Source organism: Fusarium tjaetaba (assembly GCF_013396195.1).
Source record: "Fusarium tjaetaba strain NRRL 66243 chromosome Unknown NRRL66243_c0000104, whole genome shotgun sequence".
NCBI lineage: Eukaryota > Fungi > Ascomycota > Sordariomycetes > Hypocreales > Nectriaceae > Fusarium > Fusarium tjaetaba.
In genome coordinates, this window is record NW_023501300.1 from 52,731 (window position 1) to 76,043 (window position 23,313).

A 23,313-nucleotide genomic window follows, 5' to 3' on the forward strand; every position below is an offset into this window, starting at 1 on the left:
TCACAGCGCACACAGGTCAAGTCATCACAGGACAGCCATGAGGAACTGTTCTAAATCAATGTCAAGATCCAGTCCTCATTTAGAGCATGAGCTAGCTTTTGGGTAGCATAAAGGTTCTACACAATACACAAAGAAACAAAGTCCAAACATTCAACGGTTCTAGACGCAATTGACAGCCTGATAATGCTAGAAGACTTGAAAGCCACTGGGCTTGAATGTGATACGCTGAAGGACCAACTCGAATATGCATTGCTACTGAATGGAATCAACTAACAGGAGCAGTTTCTTCCAATCGGCTCTCTTCACTCCATTTCCTTATTGAGGACAACTTCTTCGAGAGGCATATCGAGATAATTGGATGGAACCGGAGGACTGAAGTTACAAGAAAAGCAGAAGCAAACATTCTGGAATCGAATTCTTCCACCACCTATTCCAACAAGATCGATAAGACTCAGACACCTAGACTGAAGTCAAGTGTAACACAGGTACGTAAATCGTGCGTTATTCAACTTGGGTTGTGTCTCATCTAACTGCTTCAAGTGGATTATAAAACTTGGATATGAAGTATGTCGCAAGAACAGACCAGCGTTTCTTATATGGCTTCTAGAATTCATCAAAGATGAGATGTTGTACCCAGAGAGGAAGGGTAGGGCTGATTGTGAGAGGATCCTGGACTATTTTGATAAGTTTGTAGATCACAGGGTATCCAGAAACTGGGGAATCAATTTATAAAATTATCAAAAGTATTAAAATACCTATTAACTTTGAATTCACTAGTAATAATACTGGTAGCGAAATTATAAAGGTGGAGGGTTAAAGATAGAGATAATATCATTAATGAAAATTACCTATAATCACCTAAATACCACAGATCTAAGTATTGTCGATCCCGTTGTTTTCATCCAGATAAATCTGTCGGTAAGACACTCGACCTTTCATCTGGCTCCACCAAGTAAGTAGATTTGCGTGAGCGTCTAAAAGGGTAGGCCAAACTCCATCTTGCAGATAGTGCATATACGGGACGTAAAAAAAGTCAACCAGGGTCACAGTCTATGTATGTATGTATGTTAGTTGCTCTGTTGCAAGACTCGAATTGCAACAATACTAACCTCGCCAGCCATGAAAGGCTGTGTGCTGAGCTTTTGGTCAAGGAGTCTCAGAACTCGTTCAAGTTTCACTTTAAGATCCTGGACTACCTGCTCCTTGGGCTCTTGATTCATGAATTGCCTGCCAGGAGCTGTTAGCTTCCATTCTTACCGTCGCCTCGGTAGGGCTACTCACGATTTGAAGTAGGCTTCGAAGGCCAGTGGGTTTGCAACAGCATCGAAAGAGGTCAATTCGATGGATGCAGCTTCTTCAAACTTGGCCTTTGCAACTTCACCATCGGGTATGAGTTTCTTGTCCAGTCCACCATATTGATCTGCGAGATATCGAGCAATAGCGCGTGACTCGGTCAGGACAAGAACTGGATCATGCGAGTGGTCCCGAAGGCATGGGACAGCTCCGAAAGGGTTGATCTCAAGGAACTCCGGCTTCTAATACAGTTGCACAAATCATTAAATCGCCTGTTTGTAGAGAGAACATCCCCTTACGTACCTGCTGCTCACGTTTGATAATATCCACCTCATGAATGTCGGTGATGTCAAGACCCAGCTCAAGAATTACCAATTGCAGTCTTTGAGGGCAAGGGAACCGGCTATCGGTATAAAGTGTCAATTGAGACATTTTCGTAGCAATGAGCAACGTAGTAATGAGATGAGATGAATGGGATTTTTTGACGGGATTAATACCTAGATTTTAGGAAGCCTATTAACTATTTAAGTAGACGATTCTTGAAGAACCCACTTCAACATAAATCGGTCTGAAAAACGGGTCTGTTGAAGGCATCATCGACGCGTAGACTTCAAATCTCCAACTCCTCATAGTTGAGGGGCTCTACCCGCAATTTCAGGCGCCATACACACGTACGCAACTAGTAGTCGTCAAAAGTACCGCACCTAGTGTCTCAAGCACACGTAAACCAATGAAAGCCTGGGGTAATTGGGGTTTCAGTTATTTGGCATTGAATGCAAGACTTCAGCCGAGCTTGGCTATTATCATCTCAAAACAAGACGATATCGGTGAATGACTCAATTGCTCCCCCCCCCTTTATAGGCAGCCGGGTACACGACGCACTCAACGATAAGTATCAACATTAAATGACACACTTGGCTCATGAATTAAAGCTTTTAACTGAACAATGGCATGGTGTTGAGAAGCCGTGGTGCTGACTTGTAGCCACGATTGGGGCGGCATAGAAGCAACCTTTTTAATCCCTTAGTAAATGCATTTAACGTTCTCTTTCTATGATAATAATAAAGTTTATTAAATAATCTTCAAAACTTCTTTTTAGTGATCACATAAGTGCGTAGTCAGATATACAAATCTATATGTATTTATAAGAAGCTGTGAGCCAGATATTATTTTGAGTTGAGACTTGTGACTGAGAGCCCTTTTCAGCACAGAAAACTTAGTGGTTAAAGGGCTTATATCACCACACAGAACGTACAATGATAGAGGAGGCTTACGGCATCGAAACTAGTTTCTTTATAATACTACATAAACTGGTCCTCGGAAGGGAATTTAAACCAAGTCCTTAGAAATATATTCCAGTTTCATCACCTGTGTAAGATTGGAGTCAGTGAATGCAAGTCAGAAAAAGTTTGCTCTTCACTGTTCCCAGGTTCGATTTGTCACTGACAACAAGTTCGTGCATGACTCTCATTCAAGGCCTATACTTCACTTTAGTCACTGAATATACAAGTATGACCTACCCGTCCTTGAATAATTAAATGTCTTCCCGCTGTGAACCGGCCTTGAGAATTCCTACATAATCAAGCCAATGGCCGAGGAAAAACCAAGGAGATTACCTATTGAGAGATCATCGACAACATCCTCATACAACTTCAACTTTCTGCAACCATAAAAAATGAGCGAACCGCAAAGAAACCCTCTGAAACACGCCAGGAAACAGAAACAAGCCGACTTGGAACACTTAAACTAGCCGACTGTGGCCTTATGGAGTTCCACAGTCTGGCTTCCAGATCCAGGCAGAGTGCCACGGGTTGTTCTGCAGGCCCCCGAATCTATCGTCCGCCCGAGTACGATTTTAAACATACTATATCAAGAAAAGTCGACGTATGGGCCATGCGCTGTGTCTTTTCAGAATTTCTCACCTGGGCTATTCTCCCACATGGATCGGTTGACGAATACCGACTCGCAAGAGCACAAGATCCATCTGTCGCAAGTGACAAAGAGAAAAATATGAGGAACTGCGAAAGCAACTTCTTCCAACACCACCGTGAGTATGAATATACTAGCGGAGAGACGACATCGATCTCCGAACTAGACACACAAACAGACCGGTTATCCTTACACGTCCGGGGGCGGCGGATAAACAGCAACACTTGCAGGCTGGACACTAATAAGATCCGTACAGTGGAAATTCCCATGCTGAAGCCAAGCGTATCTCAGGTATGTTTTTAGAAGTTTTGAGGGGTCAAATCAACTAACATTTGAGATGAGTGGATTGCAAAGCTTATCTCGCAGGCACAGCACGAGACGACGTCAGGTGCTGTTGTAAAATTTCTGGCATTTGTTGAAGAGGAAATGATGCAGCCTGAGAGGGTCCGAAGAGCTGACTGCCGACGGGTCCTTGAATTCTTCCATGAGAATACGGCTTGGGCATTCCAGAGCAAAGAGTCTTCATGATGAAGCAAGAATGGGTTTGGGGCCTAAATAGTGAAGCCAAGTTTTGTTTTTACTGTGGTCCATAGCATAGTACCATTCTGTCTAGTGACTTGGTGCAGAAAGATGTGATCGCATCATCAGAAAAAGGGCTTTATGTATTATTAATAAAGCATTGAATCTTCAAGCTGAGAGAAGAAAGTGAAAGCCTATCATAGCCATTAGTCCTGTTCACGTTGACACATCTGAATCTAGTACATACCGAAGAGTCAAGATCCAGCCAGTCAGTGGGCTGCCACTGACTCAATGGATTCATAATAGATTGTAACCCCGAACTTGTTTCATCCTGATCATCAAACATGGACCCCAACTCATCTATACTCGTACCCGACTCATGTTCGCTCGAAATGAGTGACTCCTGCTGACACTGAATTGTCTGTGATGGCCTTGTAGCATGCTGTGGTCCTTGTCTTGCTTCCTGTCGTAGTTCCTCAATGATGATGCTGTATCTTCGACTAGCAGACTCAGCAGCGATAGTTCTCGCGAGATGATTCTGGCATTTTTCTGCGAGGTCGAAGAGAAGTGCGTTTCCAGGATCAGCTGTTGTGTTGCTCCTTTGTTGAATGTCCCATACATACACCACCGCTAATGCGCAGAAGGTTACGTAGGGCATCCACCATAGAGCATGGAATAAGACTGATTTCTCGGAAAACATACCGTCGACGATTTCTAGTGCGAGTTTTGCTGCGCTTATACACTGTGTCACGCAAGCTTTTAACGCAGGACTGCAATCTTCTGAGTGATCCAGAAGGAAAGGCCGGGTTGTATGCATTACAGCGTGGCAGTACGCAAGCTTCAGAGCGGTGGCTTGCCGAGAAAAGATCGGGATGAGGCTGGAGGGACGAACGGTGCCGAGATGTGGAGGGAGAGCTTGACGCCATTCGTGGAGTTGTTGAATGAAACCTTGTGCTGCGGCAAGACGTTCCTCTGGTGGCATCTTCTTGAGTGAATAGACCTGCCGTGATACATTTTCGATGATAATAGCAATCCTGATGGTTTGTAAGTAACGATAGACGTATCTTATTGGGGTTGCCTTGCCTCGCGTGAAATATTAATGAGTCAACATGGCAGTCCATGGCAGGCTCCAATGGTGACGGTCCTTGTGGTGTCATGTCCTCATCGTTGACACTATCAGGGAGCTCTTGGTCGACATCGTTGTCGTGATAAAATCTCGGTCTACCGAACACGACAGCCAGATACTTATCAATGGTATACAGAACCCAGAACGTTCTTTTCCGGCACTCAGATATGATGTAATCGGTAGGCTGTCGACCTCCGTTCCGATACTGAGTCGACTTCCGATGCAGACCGAGCGCCGTAACGATAGGCACAGTATTTCCAAAGACATACCAAGCTTGGTTCATCCGAGACGTTTGCAAGAGATAAAGAACCTGCAAAACTCGCGCCTGGGCTGATTCAAGGCGAGGAAGGCCGGTCTCTTGGGCAGTGAGCTCAGATGCCTGGAGAAAGTACTGTTCGCTCTGCTGTGACATAATAGACATGCCACCGGGAAGTGAAGCCTGTTCCGTGATTCTGTGTTGTCGAAAACTCGCAATGGCAAGAATATTAACCACTATCGCGGCTTTTGCATGGCCAATTCCCGTGTCCAACGGCTGTCCGTTATGAACATTGTTGATGACAGCTTCAAACCATACCTGACAGTATTGTCTGTTCAGAACACGGTATGTAACAACACAGTTCTCGAAGTAGTAGTTGAACAGCTCAAAGGCCTCCGGCTGATTGACAAACATCAAGCTCGAGTCCCCCCTTGTAGTAAAGGGCTTATCACCAGCAGACATAAGAGGCTGTAGATTCTCCGCACCTGTTAATACTCCAGGTCTTGACTCTGTTTGCTGCGTCTGCTGCGCCAATCTCTTCCACGCACGATGCACAAAAGTCAGATTCGACGTGGGATCAAAGAATTGACCTTCGATCTCTGCAGTCTCAAGACCAGAGTCTCCTTGTGATGTAGATCTTGAACTTGTCTGTTCAGGATTAGTATCAGGAGGTGCAGAACTCATAGATCCTCGCTGTGGTCCGACGGTCGGCGGCGTCGGTGGCCTTCCCCTTCGATAAAGCGAGTCATATTGACAGTCCAGCCGTCTTTTCACACAGCCTTCGCAGGGGAGAGTCCCAGAGCATTTGAGCTTCTTGAGTTTACAGTGATCACAAGCTCGGCTAACCTATTTCCTGTGAGAACAGCACATAAATCCGTCTTGAACATAATAACTCACCTTGGAGGCTTTCCGGCGATTCTCGGACTCACGGGTTGTATCTGGCGATAGAGGCAGAACGCGTTTGCACCGATTCACTGGATTTGTGGCCGTTGATGCTTCGGACAATGGTGTTGTTGTTACTGGGGTGGTCATTTTGGTGGGTTTCCGAGGTTGAATGGGGAGGAATCCGAGATGTGGAGGATGAGAGTGCGGGGAGCTCGGATATTATAGAGCATGGGTGAGCTAGTTGCCCCGGATTTTCTATGACCCCAGGCCCTAGCCAACCTAGAGCTACTACGGATGCGGGATGAACTTTGTGGAATGTTCATCAGACGATCTGTGTTTTTTTGGTTGGGATCTGATGAACGAATTGCAGATTGAAATTCGTAGTTCACACATTTGAGTGGAATCGGGGTGTTCAGGTACTTCTTGAGCTGTTGGAAATCCGAGACGCCAATGGCCAATCCAAAGACTCGCTAACAGTTCCATCATCAACACTCGTACATTTTATGGAATTAATATTAAGACTCCCAAGGTGTACCATGAGATGCAAGCAAAAATGCTGTGCGATAGCCTTTCTAAGTCATTGACTAGTCAGTCTCTTTAGCATTTTAGGTAGAAATCACAAATGAAAGGTGCTTAACAGATGATATGAGATTCTTTTCTTCTAAATCTACAGTACAAGCTCTATGCTATACAATGCCATTTCAATCCTTCATTTAAGCAACCTTCTTCAGAGTCGCCGATGAAATAGCAGCATGAATCTCCTCCTCAGCTCCATCAGGAAGAGGCAACAGAGGCGATCGCACAGTAGCATGTGACAAGATCCCCCTAGCAACAAGCGCATGCTTCAGCGCAACAGTACCCTCCATATGCGAACCCCGGTGATAAACAGCCTTGGTGACAGGGAGAAGCAGATCGTGAATCTCCCTCGCCTTAGCGTAGTCCTTGGCCTTGCCAGCCTTGATCAGCTCGAGGAGAGGCTCAGGGGCGATGCCACCGTATCCGACAAGCATGCCGTCCACGTCAAAGGCGGTGTGGAGGAGGTACTCATCGTGGCAGGTCAGGACGGGGACGTTGGGGCGCTCGCGGCGGAAGACGGGGATCTCGGTGTCCCAGCGTCGCATGTTGCGAACACCGTTCTTCATGGCGATGACACCAGGTTGAGCCGCAATGTCGAGGAGAGTCTGGAGGTTGTACGTGGCCTTGGTGTTATCAGGATACTGGAATAAGATGAGAGGCAGTTTCGAGACCTCGTAAACGACCTTGTAGCGATCCTGAGGCGCACCAGGTTGATACCCAAAGCGCAACCATCCATGCGAGGGGTACAAGAGACCAGCCTGGGCACCAGCCTCTTTGGCACGCTTGGCCTCTAGGGCAGCGACTTCAGTGCCCTCGCCGGTGATACCAGCAATGATGGGGATCTTGTTGTCGACGGACTTGACAAAGGCCTTGATGGTGTCGACCTGTTCCTGCTGGGTGAGGAAGGTTCCTTCTCCGGCGTGGCCTAGAACAACAAGACCCTTGACGCCGTCGATGCTGCCGAGCCAAGAGCCCAGACGCTGGATGGCGTCGTAGTCGACTTTGCCATCCTTGGTGAAGGGGGTGACCGGGGCGGGGACGAGGCCTTTGAGATCGAAAGACATTGTGATTGGTTGTGAGACTTAGAGTGCCTAAGTGTGATTTGAGAGTTGTAGTGATGAATGTTCAAGATTGCTCTTGTTGTTGTTGTGATTGTTGATTGATGTGATAATTTATTTCTCTTCCATTGAGTTTATCGTCTTCTTATATATCTAAAGGAAGTCTCCATCTCGCGCCTCGGCCTTGATCTTCAGAAGGCGAATTCACGAACTTGACGAGAATCCTCCCGACAGAATCCGAGTATCCGAGGTGTCCTCATTCACAAGTATCACCACTTTCAGAGGCGTATTTTGGGTTTCCGAGCGAGCCCGGATTCTTTCTCCGGGGTGTCAAACTCAATTTCCACTCATGACCCCATATTCTACTAGTTCACCCCGGAAATCGATCTAATTCGTTACTTGATTGCTAGTTTTCTACATGGTCTCATCCCCCGCATCCCCGGACTTTGCAACTCCACAATCCAACCCCAGACTCTGGAACCATGACTACGATTTCTTCACATTTCCCTGTTCTCCTTCATAATGACACGCAGCTGATACATCCTAGCTGGGATATAAAGGACCCCCTTGGACCTTGGTCTTCTCTCTTTTTTTCTTTTCATCAGACATCTTCTCATCAAGATATCAAATCACAATGGCAACTCAGACTCAAGATATCGAACGCGAGTTTTCGCGTGATGAAAAGTCTGGGATTATGCATAATGAGCATGCCCAGAATGGTTTATCCCAGGAAGATGCTGATTTCTTGAATAACTTTCCTGAAGAGAGGAAGAAGGCTATTATCCGAAAAGTCGATGTAAGTCTTTTACCCAATCAGTATTTCTCTTTACTTATGCAGATCAGTGGCGATTGATTCCTATGCTTGTTCTCTTGTATCTTATCGCATACTTGGACAAGACCAACATTGGTAAGTTTCACCAACATTTGTGAGTATGGTTAATGGCTAACTTGTATAGGAAATGCAAAGATCGAAGGCATGACTGTTGACTTGCACCTCAAGGGCATCGAGTACAACATCGTCACCGCCATCTTCTTCATCCCCTTTGTCCTCTGCGAAGTCCCCTCCAACATGATCCTCCACAAGTTCAAGAGACCATCTTGGTACATGGGCGGCATCGTCTTTTGCTGGGGTGTCGTCATGACTCTCACTGCTCTTGTGCAAAACTACGCTGGGCTTTTGGCCATTCGATTCCTCCTTGGTATCTTTGAGTGAGTCCCCTTAATCTCGCTAAGACCTTCTGATCATATACTGACTTTCATAGGGCCGGTTTTCTTCCCGGTGCTATCCTCATCATCTCAAACTGGTACCTCCCTAACGAAACACAAACCCGAATCGCAATCCTCTACACATCAGCTGCAACAGGCGGTGCCTTTTCCGGCCTTCTAGCCTTTGCCATCGCCAAAATGGACGGCATGGCAGGTCTCGAAGGCTGGCGCTGGATCTTCCTCATCGAAGGTCTCTTCACCGTCGTTGTCGCTATAATGTGCGTCTTCCTTCTCTGCGATTCACCAGCCCTGTCCACGCGCTGGCTCGACGCCGATGAGATTCGATATCTTGAACTTCGACAACTTGCACGCCGGGCTACAGTTCCCATGGACTACAAGGAGAACGATCACTTCAATCTCCGTCTTTTCAAGGATATTCTTATGGATTACAAGATCTGGCTCTTGTTCTTTGCGAACTGGTCGAACGCGGTGCCCAACTATGCTATGAAGTTCACTATGCCTACTATCCTGACAGGTATGGGATATAAATCTTCTGATGCGCAGTTGATGACTATCCCTCCTTATGCTATTGGCGCTATCTCGGCTTATCTGTTTGCCATCTTTGCGGATAAGTACTCGTGGCGCGCTCCTTTCATCTTGGGACCTCAATGCTGTCTTGTCGTTGCTTTCATCATCTTGTTTGTCAAGTCCAGCAACATCGACGACAACATTGCTGTTTGTTACTTTGCTGTCTGCCTCGCATGCTTCGGGTAAGTCTTCGTCCATCATTCACATAGTCATTCACTAACGATTACCAGCATGTATCCTATTCTTCCTGGTGTCAATGCCTGGAACGTCGCCAACACGCCCGATCCCGCCAAACGATCCGTCAACATTGGTCTTCTGGTCTGTGTCGGCAACATCGGTGGCCTCATCGGCTCTTATATCTACCTCGCGCGTGAAGCTCCCCGTTACCCGACCGGTTACGGAACTTCTCTGGCTTTCGGTTTGGCTGGTATTGTTGCAGTTCTGTTGCTGGAGACTCTTCTCAAGAGAGGCAATGCTAAGAAGGCTAAGATGAGTGAGCAAGAGATTCGACAGAGATATACAGATGATGATCTTGTTCGCATGGGAGAGAAGAGCCCATTGTTCAAATATGCTCTGTAGATATCTCTGGCATTACACAGTACAATAGGTCTAGCGAATATCAGAATGGTTCTTGGATGAATAGTCTAAGCTTATAAGAGTTATCCTAAATTGCAAAGAATTGGATAGGTTTCGTACAGTTATTTATTCTTTACACCTTGATTCAAGTTCACTCGTCCTATCACTCTACGGAGAGCCGTGCGCATATCCGTAATCCATGCTCAATTAACTTTCCAACATCTCAGCCTCATTTACCCGCCCAACGTCCCCTAGTCTCACAACTCTACCCCAACCCCAAACCCATCTGACAATCCCACACACCATCTCACAACATGATTGGTGCCCACAAACAAACCAACCCATGTCCAGGCAGCATCTTTCTCGCCTCTTTGATTCGAGCCAAGCATTGGCACCAACAGCAAAACCAAACCCTTGCCTTACGTTGGATAATCATGACGTTGCGCTTTTTACCTTATAATCAGCCGCATTTTTCGTCTCCTGCTGACAGCCCCAGATCTTACAACTCAAAATGTCGTCGCGATGGCGCCGAATCCTGATGTCACTACGAGAGCGCAGCAGGTGTTAGAGGCGTGGAGTCAGGGTTTCAATGTCGGCGCTGTGATTATTCTGCTGTTGTTGGTTCTTGCAATTATCGCAAGAATACGCTTTTGCATAAGCTTATTCTCGGTGAGGTAAGTTATTCCTTTGTTTTTCGCCATTGAGTATCGATTAATTGTGAATAGCTTCTTCTTGCACTTGGACATGGGTTCTTTTGCTTTTTCGATGAACCTGAATATGGATGGTAGTATTGCATTGATCCACTATGAATCGGTGATTAATGTGAAGCAGGGTCCTCAGCAGCACGGCAACTCTACTATATATCTCATACTTCGTCCACAACCTCATCGCATGGCTCAAAATCCGTCCCTTCCTCCCAAAATGGGGAGCCCGTATCTTCATCATCACCCTTCTCATCGTCCAACCCTACTGGGTTCTCGAAACATGGGCAAATTTCCAATATCATAACCATCTCGGTAGTAAAATCTTCAACACATCACGACTTCTCGAACCACTCTTCAGAGACCCGTGGTGGGTATTCACGACGATCAAACTGGTTCTAGCCATCAACGAGAACTACGAGTTTACGATTCCGGGCCTTATTCGAACGAGTCCACGATTTGGAATCATGTTATTCTCTTTGTTCTTGTCGATCGTGTTTTTGATCACTGATGTCATCTTCATGATTGCCGTGTCGAAAAGAGGGGGAATCAATCCTTTCTGGAGGGTGAGTTTCTTTGTTCTCCCAACAAGCCACTTTCTGATAGGTTTTAGCTCGCTTTGGTTTTCAAATGTGCTTCTGATGTCATTTTCCTGGATGATTTCAAGAGCGTACTTGACAGGATCTCAGAATCGGCTATGCGAAAGATTACAACGTTTGAATATCGTGACAATGCATCACCGTCTGTCAACCAGCATACTTCAGTTGATTTTTCCTCGCCCAACTTCCAACGGAAAGGCTCGAGATTTGGATCATCTTCTAGAGCGGAAATGGGCTCTATTCTCCATCCGGTGGGATCGCGAGACGACGGCCATTTTGAGTTTGCTTCAAATTATAGTCAGGCTTCTGTGGAGGACGGTGCTTCACGACCATGGGCCGAAGATGATGCAAGACGTTCGAGCTCCCATTCGCCAAGGCGGAGAGGGGAGTCCCAGGATAATATGATCACTATACAAGAGGTATAAATATTATTATAATATGCTGGATTTTCACTGACTTGATGTTAGGATGATATGGCCCACGAAGTGGAGGATATTCCAATGGAGCCTGTGAGAGCTCGAACAAGAAATGATCAGGCACGTTAATAAAAGTGTAGGAGGTCTAAAAATTATATTATATAACAGAAATCTATATGGTATTCTCCATTACCCATAAAACCATCCAAGCATTTTTCCTGATCCGAATAAAAATGCCATGTTTGCCCTAGGACTGACTCCCTATCTCCATAGCAATATTAAGCATACTCCTAGGCCACCACGTCTCCATCCCCACAAACTCCCCAAAGAAATTCTTTCTACTCGTATACTTCACTATCCTCCCCAACTCACAAGCCCCAATACCACCAATCCACCAAACACCATCTAGCAGCATAACCAAAACAAGCCAGTGAGAAAAAATATCCATAGCAAGTCTTGTTGTCTCAGAAACATCGGCTTCGCACTGAATACCCTCGTCGGGAATACTATCAGGACTTGTGGGAATGTTATCAAGTACAGACTCGACGATACTGAGGAATTCGCTGGGGATTCTGTTCAGAAACCACATTATTGTCCGGCGGAGGGGCTTAGGTGGTGTTGAGAAAGTTACGCGCGCCATGTAACTTCGAAGCCAGGGTGATACATCTGAGAGTTGACTCAATGCTGCCCAACCTGCTTCGAGATCAGGTTGTTGAGAATCTGTATAGGTGCTCTGATCTGGGTGAAACAGCTCATTCACGATACTGTTCAGCGCTTCGAGGGCGACAAGACAAGCTTGAAGTTCAGTATCGTCAGCTGGTGACTCCCAAGATGGCTTCAGGTGCGCAGCAAACTCCAAAGCCTGCGCTCTCGTTCGTAACTTCTCCAGCGCTGAACCAGAAGTCGCTGCGATGATTGGCATGAGAAGTTGCTCTGTCTGAGGCGTAGGTCCGTTCTCTCCCAAAGGAACCAACCCGTTAGTTGACTGGCTGTTCAGTGTGATATCAGGCGGACTAGCTGTAAAGTCCTCCAAGAATCCAAAATCTTTTGTTGAGTGTAAAAGACCCGTATAAGCCAAATGCGCCGCCCGAATGAGCGTCATCCAATGTAACTGCACCGGTGCCGAACTAGTTCTCTCCCCTTCATCGAACGTCTTTGCGACTTTGATCCTCACAGCATGATTCGCCGTCGCGTAAAGAACCATCAGTGGTGCATTCGCAACAACATGATCGTAATGATTAGCAATTGGAATATCAGCCCTCGTCTGCCGAAGCGACACCCTATGATGTTCATCAGCAAGAGCAAGCAAATGCCTAACCTGACTTTTATCAACCCTCTGCAAAGGCTGAGATATCAAATCATGACATTTCCGCACCGCTGCGAGAGCGAGAATAGAGCTCATGAGGGGTTGACTTCTAAAAGCCAAGTTCGGGAAACCAACTTGCAAAGCATACAGATCATCTTCGTCGTAGGCTAGAGAACGCGCTGTGTGGGAGAGGTAGTAGCTGAAGAGTTCGAGCTCTGCGGCGCCGAGATCGACGGATGGAAGGGGGATTTCTGTAGGGAGGAGGGTGAAGTTGGGACTCGGTGCGAGATAGGGCGATAAAGCCGGTGAGAGATCTGATGTTGAGAGACTTGCGCTTGTTGACCGGGCGTAGTGTGGTGTTGGGATGGTGAGGGACTGAAGTTGACTCCATGAATTGTCTTGTTGCGTGGGTGATCTCACTGCACGAGATTTCTGACGAGGGTATTCACATGGGATGTCTTTATCCAAACATCGTGAACATTGAGGTCTTTGCTCATCACACTATTCCTGTCAGAGCCAAGATCAATTGACGATGAGTGGAGATGATTACCTTTTTTCTCCGCTGTTTGCAGCCCAAGCATCCATGTCTAGACTTTGTATGCGATCTTCTCGATCTAACATTCGAAGTCGGACTCGGCGTTTTACGCGACGGTGGTTCCTGAATCGAAGACATATTAAATTACTCTACAGTCAAACAATAAGGTAAGCATGATTAAACCGCGTGGCGACTAGAACTTATATATCCCCGTCCTCTTAATTAAGCTTACACAAAATCAACTTCTGAGTGGTCAACGCGAGATCCACATTCAAACCGCAGTCAAAATGATTTGAATTAATTTTCTCAGCCTCGAAATTGAGCTACGTAATCACTCACCCACAAAACCCGGCGCCGCGGGCCCACGCTGCGCCTCGCTTGGCTCAGCCCCGAGTATTTGGAATTTCTGTCAGCGGGGTAATGACTAGAAACATGAGCCAATTAGACGTGAGGTGGGTGAATTGGGTGGTTGGCCGGAGCGAAAATGGACGCCGAATTGCGACGTGCTACTGTACCCAGTCCATCGAGCACATCCCGACATTTAACATGAAAAGCAACAGTTCTTTTACACAGGACTCTTCTAAGGAGCAGTCTGTGTTATTGCAGCCAATGGACTTACAAGAGAATGCATCACATCAAGCGCCTGTCGCAAAAACGGCCCAAAGCGGTTGTGATTGCGACCCTGCGAAGGGATGCTGACATTATGAGTCGAAGTGTCGGTGAGCTAATGATTGCCGCTAGAAGAGAATTGGAAGGGCGGGAGAATAAACTCGCCGATCATATGCAGTCATCTTTGGTGCGTGGGTTATCGGCAGTGAGTGATGGCCTATTGGGAGTGATGATGTCGAGAATAAGGATCAGGCAGCGACACCAACAGGAATTGAAGTCTGCAATTATTACTCATTCAATGAATGATGTAATATTACTAATGAGGTATCTAAATGGGTCAAGGCAGAATGCAAGATTATGGCAGGTGAAATAGATATGAGTGAGTCGTATAGGGTAGTCGACATCGCAAACCTGAGTGTGACAAGTACTCCATTCATTCTTCATTGTAATCAAGATTTGCCGCTCTAACAAGGAACCCAAGACTCAATTCCCATGACAACGGGAAGATCAACAAGGCTGAGATCAAGTGTCTGGTACAAAGTCACGATAATACAGAGACAAAGGCCCTATAACTTACCATCGTTCAACGACGAGTATCTTGCGAGTACCAATGATACAATGAGTTGTTATTAAAAAAGAAATCGCCAAACGGCGAGGTGAAAAGTATTGACTACATATTAAAAAAAAAGTCAAACGGCCCAGCCACCCTCAAATCCAGCTCACCAATCACCTCCTTGACCACATTAGTGGGCAGCCCAAAAGGTTTTACAAATACTAAAAGGTCCTCAGCATGGGTAATAAGGGAGCTGCTCAAAGACCTTTTGCTTCTGGCTCGAGGACAACGAATCGAAGGATTTCCAGCCCCCTCTCGCTCTCTCAGGCGAACACACTGGGATCTGAATGAAACCAGGCAATCTGATATTTACCTCGCTTGGGTTATCTCCAAGGAGAAAGTCGTAATTGCTGGTTTTGGTTAGGTCAAGAAACCCACCACCATTTTTCTCCTTGTTGGCCTTCCAACCCTCGACTGCCCTATGATGTACCTAGGTTAGCATGACGCTCTATAGCCAGACTCCCGTTTACTCACCCAGCGACAAGATCTTGAGCAGTGATCCCTCCCCAGTCGTAGGCACCTTGCTTCTTAGGATCCAGATTATCTATTCCCTGTGGCGCGGTGAAGTAGTTGGCTTTGCAGTCTGTGGGATTACCGCCTGTGCCACCGGGTACCTGAGGATCACAGTTCCGCTCCCGGCCATTCGGCGCAAGGAGATAATACCTGCGGCCTTTGTAGCAGTACCCCATCTCCTCGCCAGTGCTCGGCGCAATGTACTCGTAGTCGAGCGGCCCGACAGCGTTGCAATCATAACCGGAATCCATGACGAAGGCCGGAGCATATCCTGCGCCAACCTTCCAAGCCTCGGGGATGAGGACTGCGAAAAAGACTTTGCGCAGTTGTTTTCGAAGATCTGACATGTCAAAGGTTAATTCGTCATTGTTGAATTTACCGTCGGCAATCAAATCTCCGATGAGATCGACAGACTCATCGTCTCCGCGGAATGCTTTTTCGGTAAAAGCTTCGATGGACTCGGTCCAGAGATCTGAGACCTCGCTGAGCTTGCCAGCTACTTTGCTCTTAGGTGTTTCCCTCTTGCTATCCATGATGTTTAGAGCGAGTTGAACGAACGGCTGGAGGAGTGAGTGAGACGAACCTGTTCTGTATATCCTTGGCTACAGTAGCTCCCCAAGAAGCCGTGTTCGCAATAAGGTCCTTGATGTCGACGGTATGACTGTCTTTCGTCTGCATAACTAGATAGGGAAGTCAGTTCAAGCCATCAAAAATGAGGGTCCTTTCTCAGTAACTTACTCTTGCCGAAGAGGGGAGCGGCAAACATCCCCACGGCGATTCCGAGAAAGTCTGCAATCAAATTGAACTCGCTTGACTCATCCACATCTGGAGCAAAAGTTTCTACCAGCTGATCTAGCTTCGACTGCATGCCATTCTCAACCTTGTCAACAGTCTGCCAAAGGCTTTTGAACGTCTTGAGAGAGAAGTTAGCTCCTGGGCAGGGTATGGTATGGACGCCGACTTACAGTATGTATGCTAGCGAAAGAGTTGAGGATAAAGTAACCGGCAGGTCCCGAGTCCTCAGTATCCTCACATTTGTCTTCCTGATCGCACCCATTGACGCCTACAGAGAACGATGCACAGTCAAACTTCTCATAGCCATCTGCAAGGTCTGACACATGCCTGGAGAACTTGTTCGCGTTCCCCTTTCCCGTAACATTCAGACCCTCAGATGATCTCTTATCGACCCAAGAAGACGCCAAGTCTCTCCAGGCGCAAGGGGCACGCATGGCATCCCAGCGCGTCTTGGGGCTCATACCAGACTCTCTGACGGGTTTGTCTAGACAGCTAAACCCATCCTTCGTCTTCCACTTGCATTTACCGTCCTTGTCGATTATCTCAATCAAGTTGCTGTTTTCAAGCTTGCCAAACTTTTGAAGATCAACAGCCCAGTCGGTCACGCCGCCAAAATTGAGTCCTTGATACTTGGAAATCCGCCTCCTCTTGGTCGAGTCAGACATGTAGGCAACCCACTCGGTATCGTTGTACACTAGAATATCGGAGTCACTCTCGTCAATCCACCAGGTTGCCTGCTTGTTGGCTATGTTCTCAATCTCAGCATTCGAGATGTATCCGGACTCCCCTGTGCAAACGCCTTTGCGAGCTAATGACTCTGTCGAGGACCCGAGGAACGTACACATGGGGCCTACACATCCCTTTTTCGCCATCTTGAAGGACCTTCCATAGCTTGTAATGCCAACGATAACCTTGGTCGAGGGCACGCCAGCCTTGGTAATCATGGCGAGAGCACCCATCGTTTCCGTGAGGTTCACGTGAGATCGCAAGCAGTTTCCTTTCGGACAGCCGGGAGAAGCCCATTTATTGTCGTAGTCCCATTGACCGTGTAGATCGTAGGTCATGTAGATGATGTAGTCAACAACCTTGGCGATGTTATTGATGGGGTAGGGTTTCAGATACCAGAAGGAAGCAGGAGCTGCAATAGACAGCGACAAACCGCCTAATTGGCCCTTGAGAAGGGTTAATAGGCCAAGGTAGTTCTTCCCATCCTCCTCGTCGGCTTTGGGGATGTCTGGGATGTCTGGAGCTCCAGGATATTCCCAGTCAATATCGACACCATCTAGATCATGCTTCTTGATAAAAGCTGCAATATTCTTTGCGACCTGAAGTCGATTCTCCATCTTGACCGCGTTACGAAGAATATGATACTTGGTAGGATGAGTAGAATCCACCCAGCCCCCAAAGGCAAGAATGCGTTTAGGTCCTTTGAGCTTCTTGAACTTGTTGAACTGGTAAGAGACGTGGCTCACATCAACTTCGAAGCTATCAGTAAGTCGAGCAAATGAAAAATGAACGTGGGTAAGTTCAGATCTCTTTTCGAGCTCCGAAACATCCATCCAGAGGCACGGTCGATCTTGATTCCAAGCCTCGAAGTAGCCGACACTCATGAAAGACGAGGGGGGGGACTTGTTATTCACGATGTCGGTCCCGCAGTTGGAAATACACCCGTTAGTCCCTGGCTTTGCAGTACCTGGAGCTCCAAGCGTGGTGTTCTTGCAGAAGTCTGCCGTTATACCACATTGTCCCCAGATGTTGCAGCATGCGTTAAGAGGACAAGGGTTAAGATTGGCAAGGTCTGTCCCCTTCTCAGGCTTCTTCGTGCCAGGTTTCTGAGGTCCACACTCTGCGTTGGCAATGGGGTTGGGCATGGGCGGGTCGCCTTTGCTCAAACAAATCACTGCCTTGTCGAACAAGAGTTTGCACCCAGACCAGCCCCAGGTATTCTTGTTGAAACTCTCGATGTCTTCAACCTTGAGAGAGTTTGCAGCCGCAATCTTGCTACAGAAGTCGCCTGATTCGACAGTATATGTTGCGCATCCGCCGTCAGGCCTGGGCTTGGGGCGAAAGTCAGGCAAATCTCCAGAGGTACAGCAAACATGCTGGCCATCGATCAGAGTAGAGCACAAGTTCTTCGTCTGACTGTTGTACTTTGTGAAATCGGCTGATTTGATTCCACAACGCTGAGCTAGGTCGCCACAGCCATCTCCCGACTTGACCTGAATGGTTTTGCACTCTGCGCGCTTCGAGAGCTTCGATGCCGAGGAGTTGGAAGGGAGAAAAACCGCGGTATCATCCTTGAAGGTGTCGACGAGGAAGCTGCCAAAGTTTGTACTGTGCTGGAGTCCGTCGATACACGTAGCATTACTCCACGCGCTCACGGCTACTTGAGCGTTGATGAGCGAGGCAGCACCAGGTGTAGTATCGATCATGATACCAGAAGTGTAGTCAGAATTGCGGCCATCGCCACAAAGCTGGACACCGAGTCTTTTTGGCATCCCAGACTCCCCAAGACGCATCAACAGCGCCTCGATGACGACGTTGGCAATGCTGCTTGGCACAACCTTATCTCCGATGTAAAGGCCCACAGATGTGTCACCATACTGAGAGAAAATCGACTGTCTGTCTTTGTAGCCCTCGGTCAACAGGAACGATTGCAGTTCCTTCAGTGCGGTGATGGCTTGAGGCACTATGACTCTCTCATCGGCGTCATCCCAAACAAGCTCAAGCTTAGATTTGGTCTGAGTATTCCTAGCCAGCGATGAGGTGTTTTTGTCGCTGGGAAGGTCAAGGGTTTCTCCTTGGTAAGAAGTACATGCTCTCAAGACATTGCCAGGACCCGAAGGTCGAAGTGGGTAATGAATGGTGAAGTCGAGAAGTCTCGGTTTGTGATTACAAGCCAAGGCTTCGTCAAGACTTGTAAAGAGCGTCCAGTTTGAAGAGTCAACTCCAGCCTCATCAATGAGCGGTGGACAGGAGTTCAGCTGAGGAGCTGCTGTTCCAGAAGCGAGAGCCGGGTAGATTGTAAAGACAGTACATAGCAGGACGGCTATAAAGATAGGGATATGCATAATGAACGCCCAAGAAAGTCATTCGTTATGTAAATAACAGAAATATCAAAAGAATGTGCTGGAACCAGAGTCCACGGATAGGTTTGAAAGAGCGTAAGGGCATTCAACTATAATTTCAAGTCTCAAACAAACTGAAAGAATTATGTATTACATTCTTATAGATCATGAATTTCATTTTCTTCATTCCATCGCACGGCGAGCTCCTAACTCCCTTCTAGCCGATGAGTCCTCGGGTGGCTAATTTTGTGAGGGCTTGGCGGGACTGTTGGTTCTGTTCAAAAACAACGGTTAAAGCCAATGGTGGCATGACTGCAAAGAATGCAACCGTCTGTTGGTTCCAGGGTCTCTATAACTCGCTCAAATGACCATTTAGCAAGGATGCAAAAACGGGGGTTCGGGACAAGGCACATTGATCCGATGGCTGTGTGATGGAATAAACCATCCATTTCCTCAATCCGTCAAAGAAAATGTGGTGTTGTTGAACGAGTCGGCCGCTGCATGAGAGGTAGAAATGTGGCACAGCCTTGCCAAGCAGTATGATCACTTCTCTGAAGGAGTGATAATTAGAACTTAATTACATAGCGAAGAAAGCAACAACAGCAGCCCATATCACCACAGCAGTCAGAGCGGCGGGTAACATCAGATTTGCCACATCCTCGGCGTCCTTGGAACCCGGATACAGGCGTCGGCAAGAGTCTGGACCCAGTAAATTCTTCTCATCGGGCCATGACTGATTTTCCGGGCATCCTGCGTACCTGAGCATCTCACCACGAACCACGGCCGCCAGCTCATGACCAGTGTCAATGCTACACGGATCGCCTTGTACTTCTTGATCAGTGACCACCACGCAACTTTCAGACCTCCTATCCTCAACTACCTCTTTTGGTGTTGTTCTGTTATCCAAAAACCGAGTGTGCTGGATCTCGATGGGGCAGCGCCCTTCGGGCTTGTAAGTGGGGAGTGAGCCGGAAGATGATATCGAGAATTTGATAGACCCGTACTTCCAATATCGCTCAAGTCCAGGGGAGCACTCTTGGAGAACTGACAAACTCCATCCAAGCTCCCACTCTTTATAAGAAGTGTTGGACATGATGTCTGTAGCGTTGACCAAAAAATATGGTTCTGTTGCTGGATCAAGCGACCCTGAACTGTAAAGCCAATCCGGAACCGATCCATGGTCAATAGGCACATCCTCTTTCTTCATGGGAGTTGTCCAATTGCCCTCCAACCTCCACTGGAACTTGAAGCCATAAGGCCAGGCCTTGGCAGCTCCAGTAAGGGCAAACACGATAGGAAAAGGGTACACCGGGCGGTACGTCTCATTTGGCCGAGGGAATATGAGACTGACGCCAAGGTCAATGGGGAATTGTGACGAAGGCTTCTCCTTCGCCTGCATGCCAAGGACTGCAAAGGTTCCCAGGAGTATCCTAATCATAATGTCAGCATGATCTGATGGCCGTAGGAACCGGGACGCAGCGGACAGACCCGAGGAAAAGAGAGGCATTCATGCTTTCAATTCTTTGCTTTGTTGGTTCAGTACTTGGTTGTGTGGGGAATCCCGGGTTTGGAAAAGGGATCGCATGGCATATTTATCTACATTCGTGCCCTGGTACCTGCATTGACTCGGCAGGGCGGGCCGCACCATGTCATCTGGAGGTTATTGGTCGGACTTGGCACTGCTCAATGAGAGTGATTGCGGCGTAGGAATATGCAAGCCCCGGTATTGATTTTGCTCGGCTAAAATTAAAGGGAACGTACGATTAATGTTGCAGTCTGAACCAACATGCAGAAATATGCATATCTTTAACCTTTTTGACTCGCTGTGGAGTGGTATGATTGGTTGGGAGTAGTGACCTGATTCAGGCAAGTCTCCTTCGTACACAACCTCTAATGATACTATGCCATTCATCCAGACCAACTTGGAAGCTGAGTTAGGTGGGACAATCTGTTGAAGCAATTAAACGGGCTATTTGGATGAATATATCGCTTTTATCCGGGACTGTGGTACAGTTCAACCTGGTGAGAATGGAGACGTGTGTGAGGCGCGTGATGTGAGCCACGAGAATGGAGACGATTCCAGGGCACGGGCGAACTGCCTGTCTACGATGAGAGGTTACCCGAGTAACCAAGACATTCGAGTGTATATAAGGTATGATGAAGAAAGTACATGTCCTGAGACCTACTTCTGCCTCACACAAGCAAGTATTGCAATCCGTCCCCTCGCTTTTGTTCGCCATGCAGTTATTCCTTCTTGGGACTCTCTCCCTTCTCTTTCAAGCCAGCCACGGCTCTTCATCTCGCCACCAGCGCCGTGATGACAAGCCATCTATGCCTATCGCCCCGGGAACCATACAGAGCTGTGCTTCTTGGTATGACAACGACGGGTCACTTCCGTGTGAGCTGATCCCTTATGCATGGAATCTGTCTTTGGAAGACCTGATTAGATGGGTTTGTTATGGCACTTGTCCAGTAAAGATCAAGGCTAATGGCGAACATAGAACCCCTCCATCACTGCAGAATGCGGGAACTTCAAGGAAGGATTTTCCTATTGCATTCAAGAGAAAGAAGTACCCGTCCCTATCAGCAGCACCACGACCAAGTTCACCACGGCTCCTCCGTCCTCTACCACTCCCGTTTCTTCGAAGACAACACCCGCGAAGCCATCTACAACTGCCGTAGGTGGCAACGGCGTCGAGACGCCAGACCCAATACAGCCTGGCATGGTATCGAACTGTAACAAGTTCTACTTTGTTGAGCAAGGTGACAACTGTAATGCAGTTTCCTCCAAGCACGGAATAACCCTAGCCCAGTTCACGACTTGGAACCCCAAGCTAGGCACGGGCTGCTCGGGACTATGGGCTGATGTCTGAGTCTGTGTGTCTGTAATAGGACATACAGCAACTCCTACGCAGTCTACTAAACCTACCAACGGGATCGAAACACCATCACCTATCCAGGCCGGCATGACTAAGAGCTGCAACAAGTTCCATCTTATCAAATCCACTACAACCTGCAACTCTATAGAGAATTACTATAAGCTTCCTCTCAAGGACTTTTATTCTTGGAATCCCGCGGTCGGCACCAACTGTCAGTCTTTGCTCGTCGACTATTGGGTTTGTGTCAGTGTAGTTGGCTGGACAGCCCCAACTCCTACAACACCCAGTAACGGAATCACCACGCCCACGCCTATCCAGACTGGCATGGCCAAGAACTGCAACAAGTTTCACACAATCAAGTCAACAACCACGTGTGCCTCGATTCAGGACTATTACAAAATCTCATTCGCGGACTTTTATGCATGGAATCCCGCCATAGGCTCAAAGTGTACATCCCTCTTGGTGGGCTACAACGTCTGTGTAGGTATCGTCGGCCAGCAGCCCTCACCAACAAGTACAGGCAATGGAATAACCACTCCCACGCCGATACAAGCCGGTATGACCAAGAGCTGCAACAAATTTCATACCATCAAATCAACAACGACGTGTGCTTCGATACAGGATTACTATAAGATATCCTTCGCCGACTTCTATGCATGGAATCCAGCTATAGGTTCCAAATGCACCGCTTTATGGGTTGATTATAATGTTTGCGTGGGTGTAGTTGGACAAAAGCCTACTCCTACCCAGCCAAGCAACGGTGTCACCACTCCTTCACCTATCCAGAGCGGTATCACCAAGAATTGTAAGAAGTTTCATCAGGTGAAATCAACCACGACTTGCTCGTCGATTCAGAATTACTATAAGATCACGATGGCCAATCTCTTTAAGTGGAATCCTGCTATTGGTTCGACTTGTAAGAGCTTGTGGGTGGACTATTGGGTGTGCGTGCAGGCCTAGACCTGCTTTCCTATCTCACAATTTTGCTTCTTTATATGTATCTCTTTATTATATTCTACCCCTTATATATGCAATTTCATATCTTCCTTAAATCAATATTGGATGTCACACTCACTGTCGTTTCCCGCTGAGACAAGAGGGAAGAGGAATCATGTGCCAATGAGAAGCCGCGCTAGTCCTCTTCCGTTTGGTAGCGTTTTCGTTTGCGACCAACAACCCACGTCCATTGGCCCAAGCTCCAAGCCCCGTCAGATCTCACGCTAGGAATCACGGCTCGCAGCTTCACTGCACTTGCACTTTCAAGCCC

The 23,313-nt window shown here is 47.4% G+C and overlaps 8 protein-coding genes across 8 annotated transcripts; 3 read left to right on the plus strand and 5 right to left on the minus strand.

Annotated features, from left to right (window-relative positions):
* Positions 1 to 873: 873 nt before the first annotated feature.
* FTJAE_5440 (glutathione S-transferase) lies at positions 874 to 1,725 on the minus strand (the record flags this gene model as incomplete). Its single annotated transcript, XM_037351948.1, has 4 exons — positions 874 to 1,050; positions 1,110 to 1,227; positions 1,282 to 1,535; positions 1,597 to 1,725. 4 exons carry the CDS (start codon positions 1,723 to 1,725, stop codon positions 874 to 876), a joined length of 678 nt encoding a protein of 225 aa, XP_037207476.1.
* A 2,165-nt stretch (positions 1,726 to 3,890) lies between these two features.
* On the minus strand, positions 3,891 to 6,155 carry FTJAE_5441 (C6 transcription factor; the record flags this gene model as incomplete). The annotated part of the gene is made up of 4 exons (XM_037351949.1): positions 3,891 to 3,935; positions 3,989 to 4,775; positions 4,882 to 5,969; positions 6,021 to 6,155. The coding sequence occupies 4 exons, from the start codon at positions 6,153 to 6,155 to the stop codon at positions 3,891 to 3,893; spliced, it is 2,055 nt and encodes a 684-aa protein (XP_037207477.1).
* A 566-nt stretch (positions 6,156 to 6,721) lies between these two features.
* FTJAE_5442 (dihydrodipicolinate synthase) lies at positions 6,722 to 7,648 on the minus strand (the record flags this gene model as incomplete). Its single annotated transcript, XM_037351950.1, has 1 exon — positions 6,722 to 7,648. One exon carries the CDS (start codon positions 7,646 to 7,648, stop codon positions 6,722 to 6,724), a length of 927 nt encoding a protein of 308 aa, XP_037207478.1.
* A 628-nt stretch (positions 7,649 to 8,276) lies between these two features.
* FTJAE_5443 (uncharacterized protein) lies at positions 8,277 to 10,015 on the plus strand (the record flags this gene model as incomplete). The annotated part of the gene is made up of 5 exons (XM_037351951.1): positions 8,277 to 8,438; positions 8,486 to 8,549; positions 8,599 to 8,851; positions 8,905 to 9,618; positions 9,667 to 10,015. 5 exons carry the CDS (start codon positions 8,277 to 8,279, stop codon positions 10,013 to 10,015), a joined length of 1,542 nt encoding a protein of 513 aa, XP_037207479.1.
* A 519-nt stretch (positions 10,016 to 10,534) lies between these two features.
* FTJAE_5444 (uncharacterized protein) lies at positions 10,535 to 11,857 on the plus strand (the record flags this gene model as incomplete). The annotated part of the gene is made up of 4 exons (XM_037351952.1): positions 10,535 to 10,686; positions 10,844 to 11,279; positions 11,327 to 11,731; positions 11,780 to 11,857. 4 exons carry the CDS (start codon positions 10,535 to 10,537, stop codon positions 11,855 to 11,857), a joined length of 1,071 nt encoding a protein of 356 aa, XP_037207480.1.
* Positions 11,858 to 11,975: 118 nt separating this feature from the next.
* Positions 11,976 to 19,170, minus strand: FTJAE_5445 (killer toxin subunits alpha beta; the record flags this gene model as incomplete). The annotated part of the gene is made up of 8 exons (XM_037351953.1): positions 11,976 to 11,989; positions 12,101 to 13,466; positions 14,189 to 14,293; positions 15,105 to 15,210; positions 15,266 to 15,829; positions 15,888 to 15,984; positions 16,043 to 16,217; positions 16,270 to 19,170. The coding sequence occupies 8 exons, from the start codon at positions 19,168 to 19,170 to the stop codon at positions 11,976 to 11,978; spliced, it is 5,328 nt and encodes a 1,775-aa protein (XP_037207481.1).
* A 574-nt stretch (positions 19,171 to 19,744) lies between these two features.
* Positions 19,745 to 20,678, minus strand: FTJAE_5446 (uncharacterized protein; the record flags this gene model as incomplete). Its single annotated transcript, XM_037351954.1, has 2 exons — positions 19,745 to 20,597; positions 20,656 to 20,678. 2 exons carry the CDS (start codon positions 20,676 to 20,678, stop codon positions 19,745 to 19,747), a joined length of 876 nt encoding a protein of 291 aa, XP_037207482.1.
* Positions 20,679 to 21,405: 727 nt separating this feature from the next.
* On the plus strand, positions 21,406 to 23,006 carry FTJAE_5447 (Autolysin; the record flags this gene model as incomplete). The annotated part of the gene is made up of 3 exons (XM_037351955.1): positions 21,406 to 21,618; positions 21,669 to 22,034; positions 22,083 to 23,006. 3 exons carry the CDS (start codon positions 21,406 to 21,408, stop codon positions 23,004 to 23,006), a joined length of 1,503 nt encoding a protein of 500 aa, XP_037207483.1.
* Positions 23,007 to 23,313: the final 307 nt, after the last annotated feature.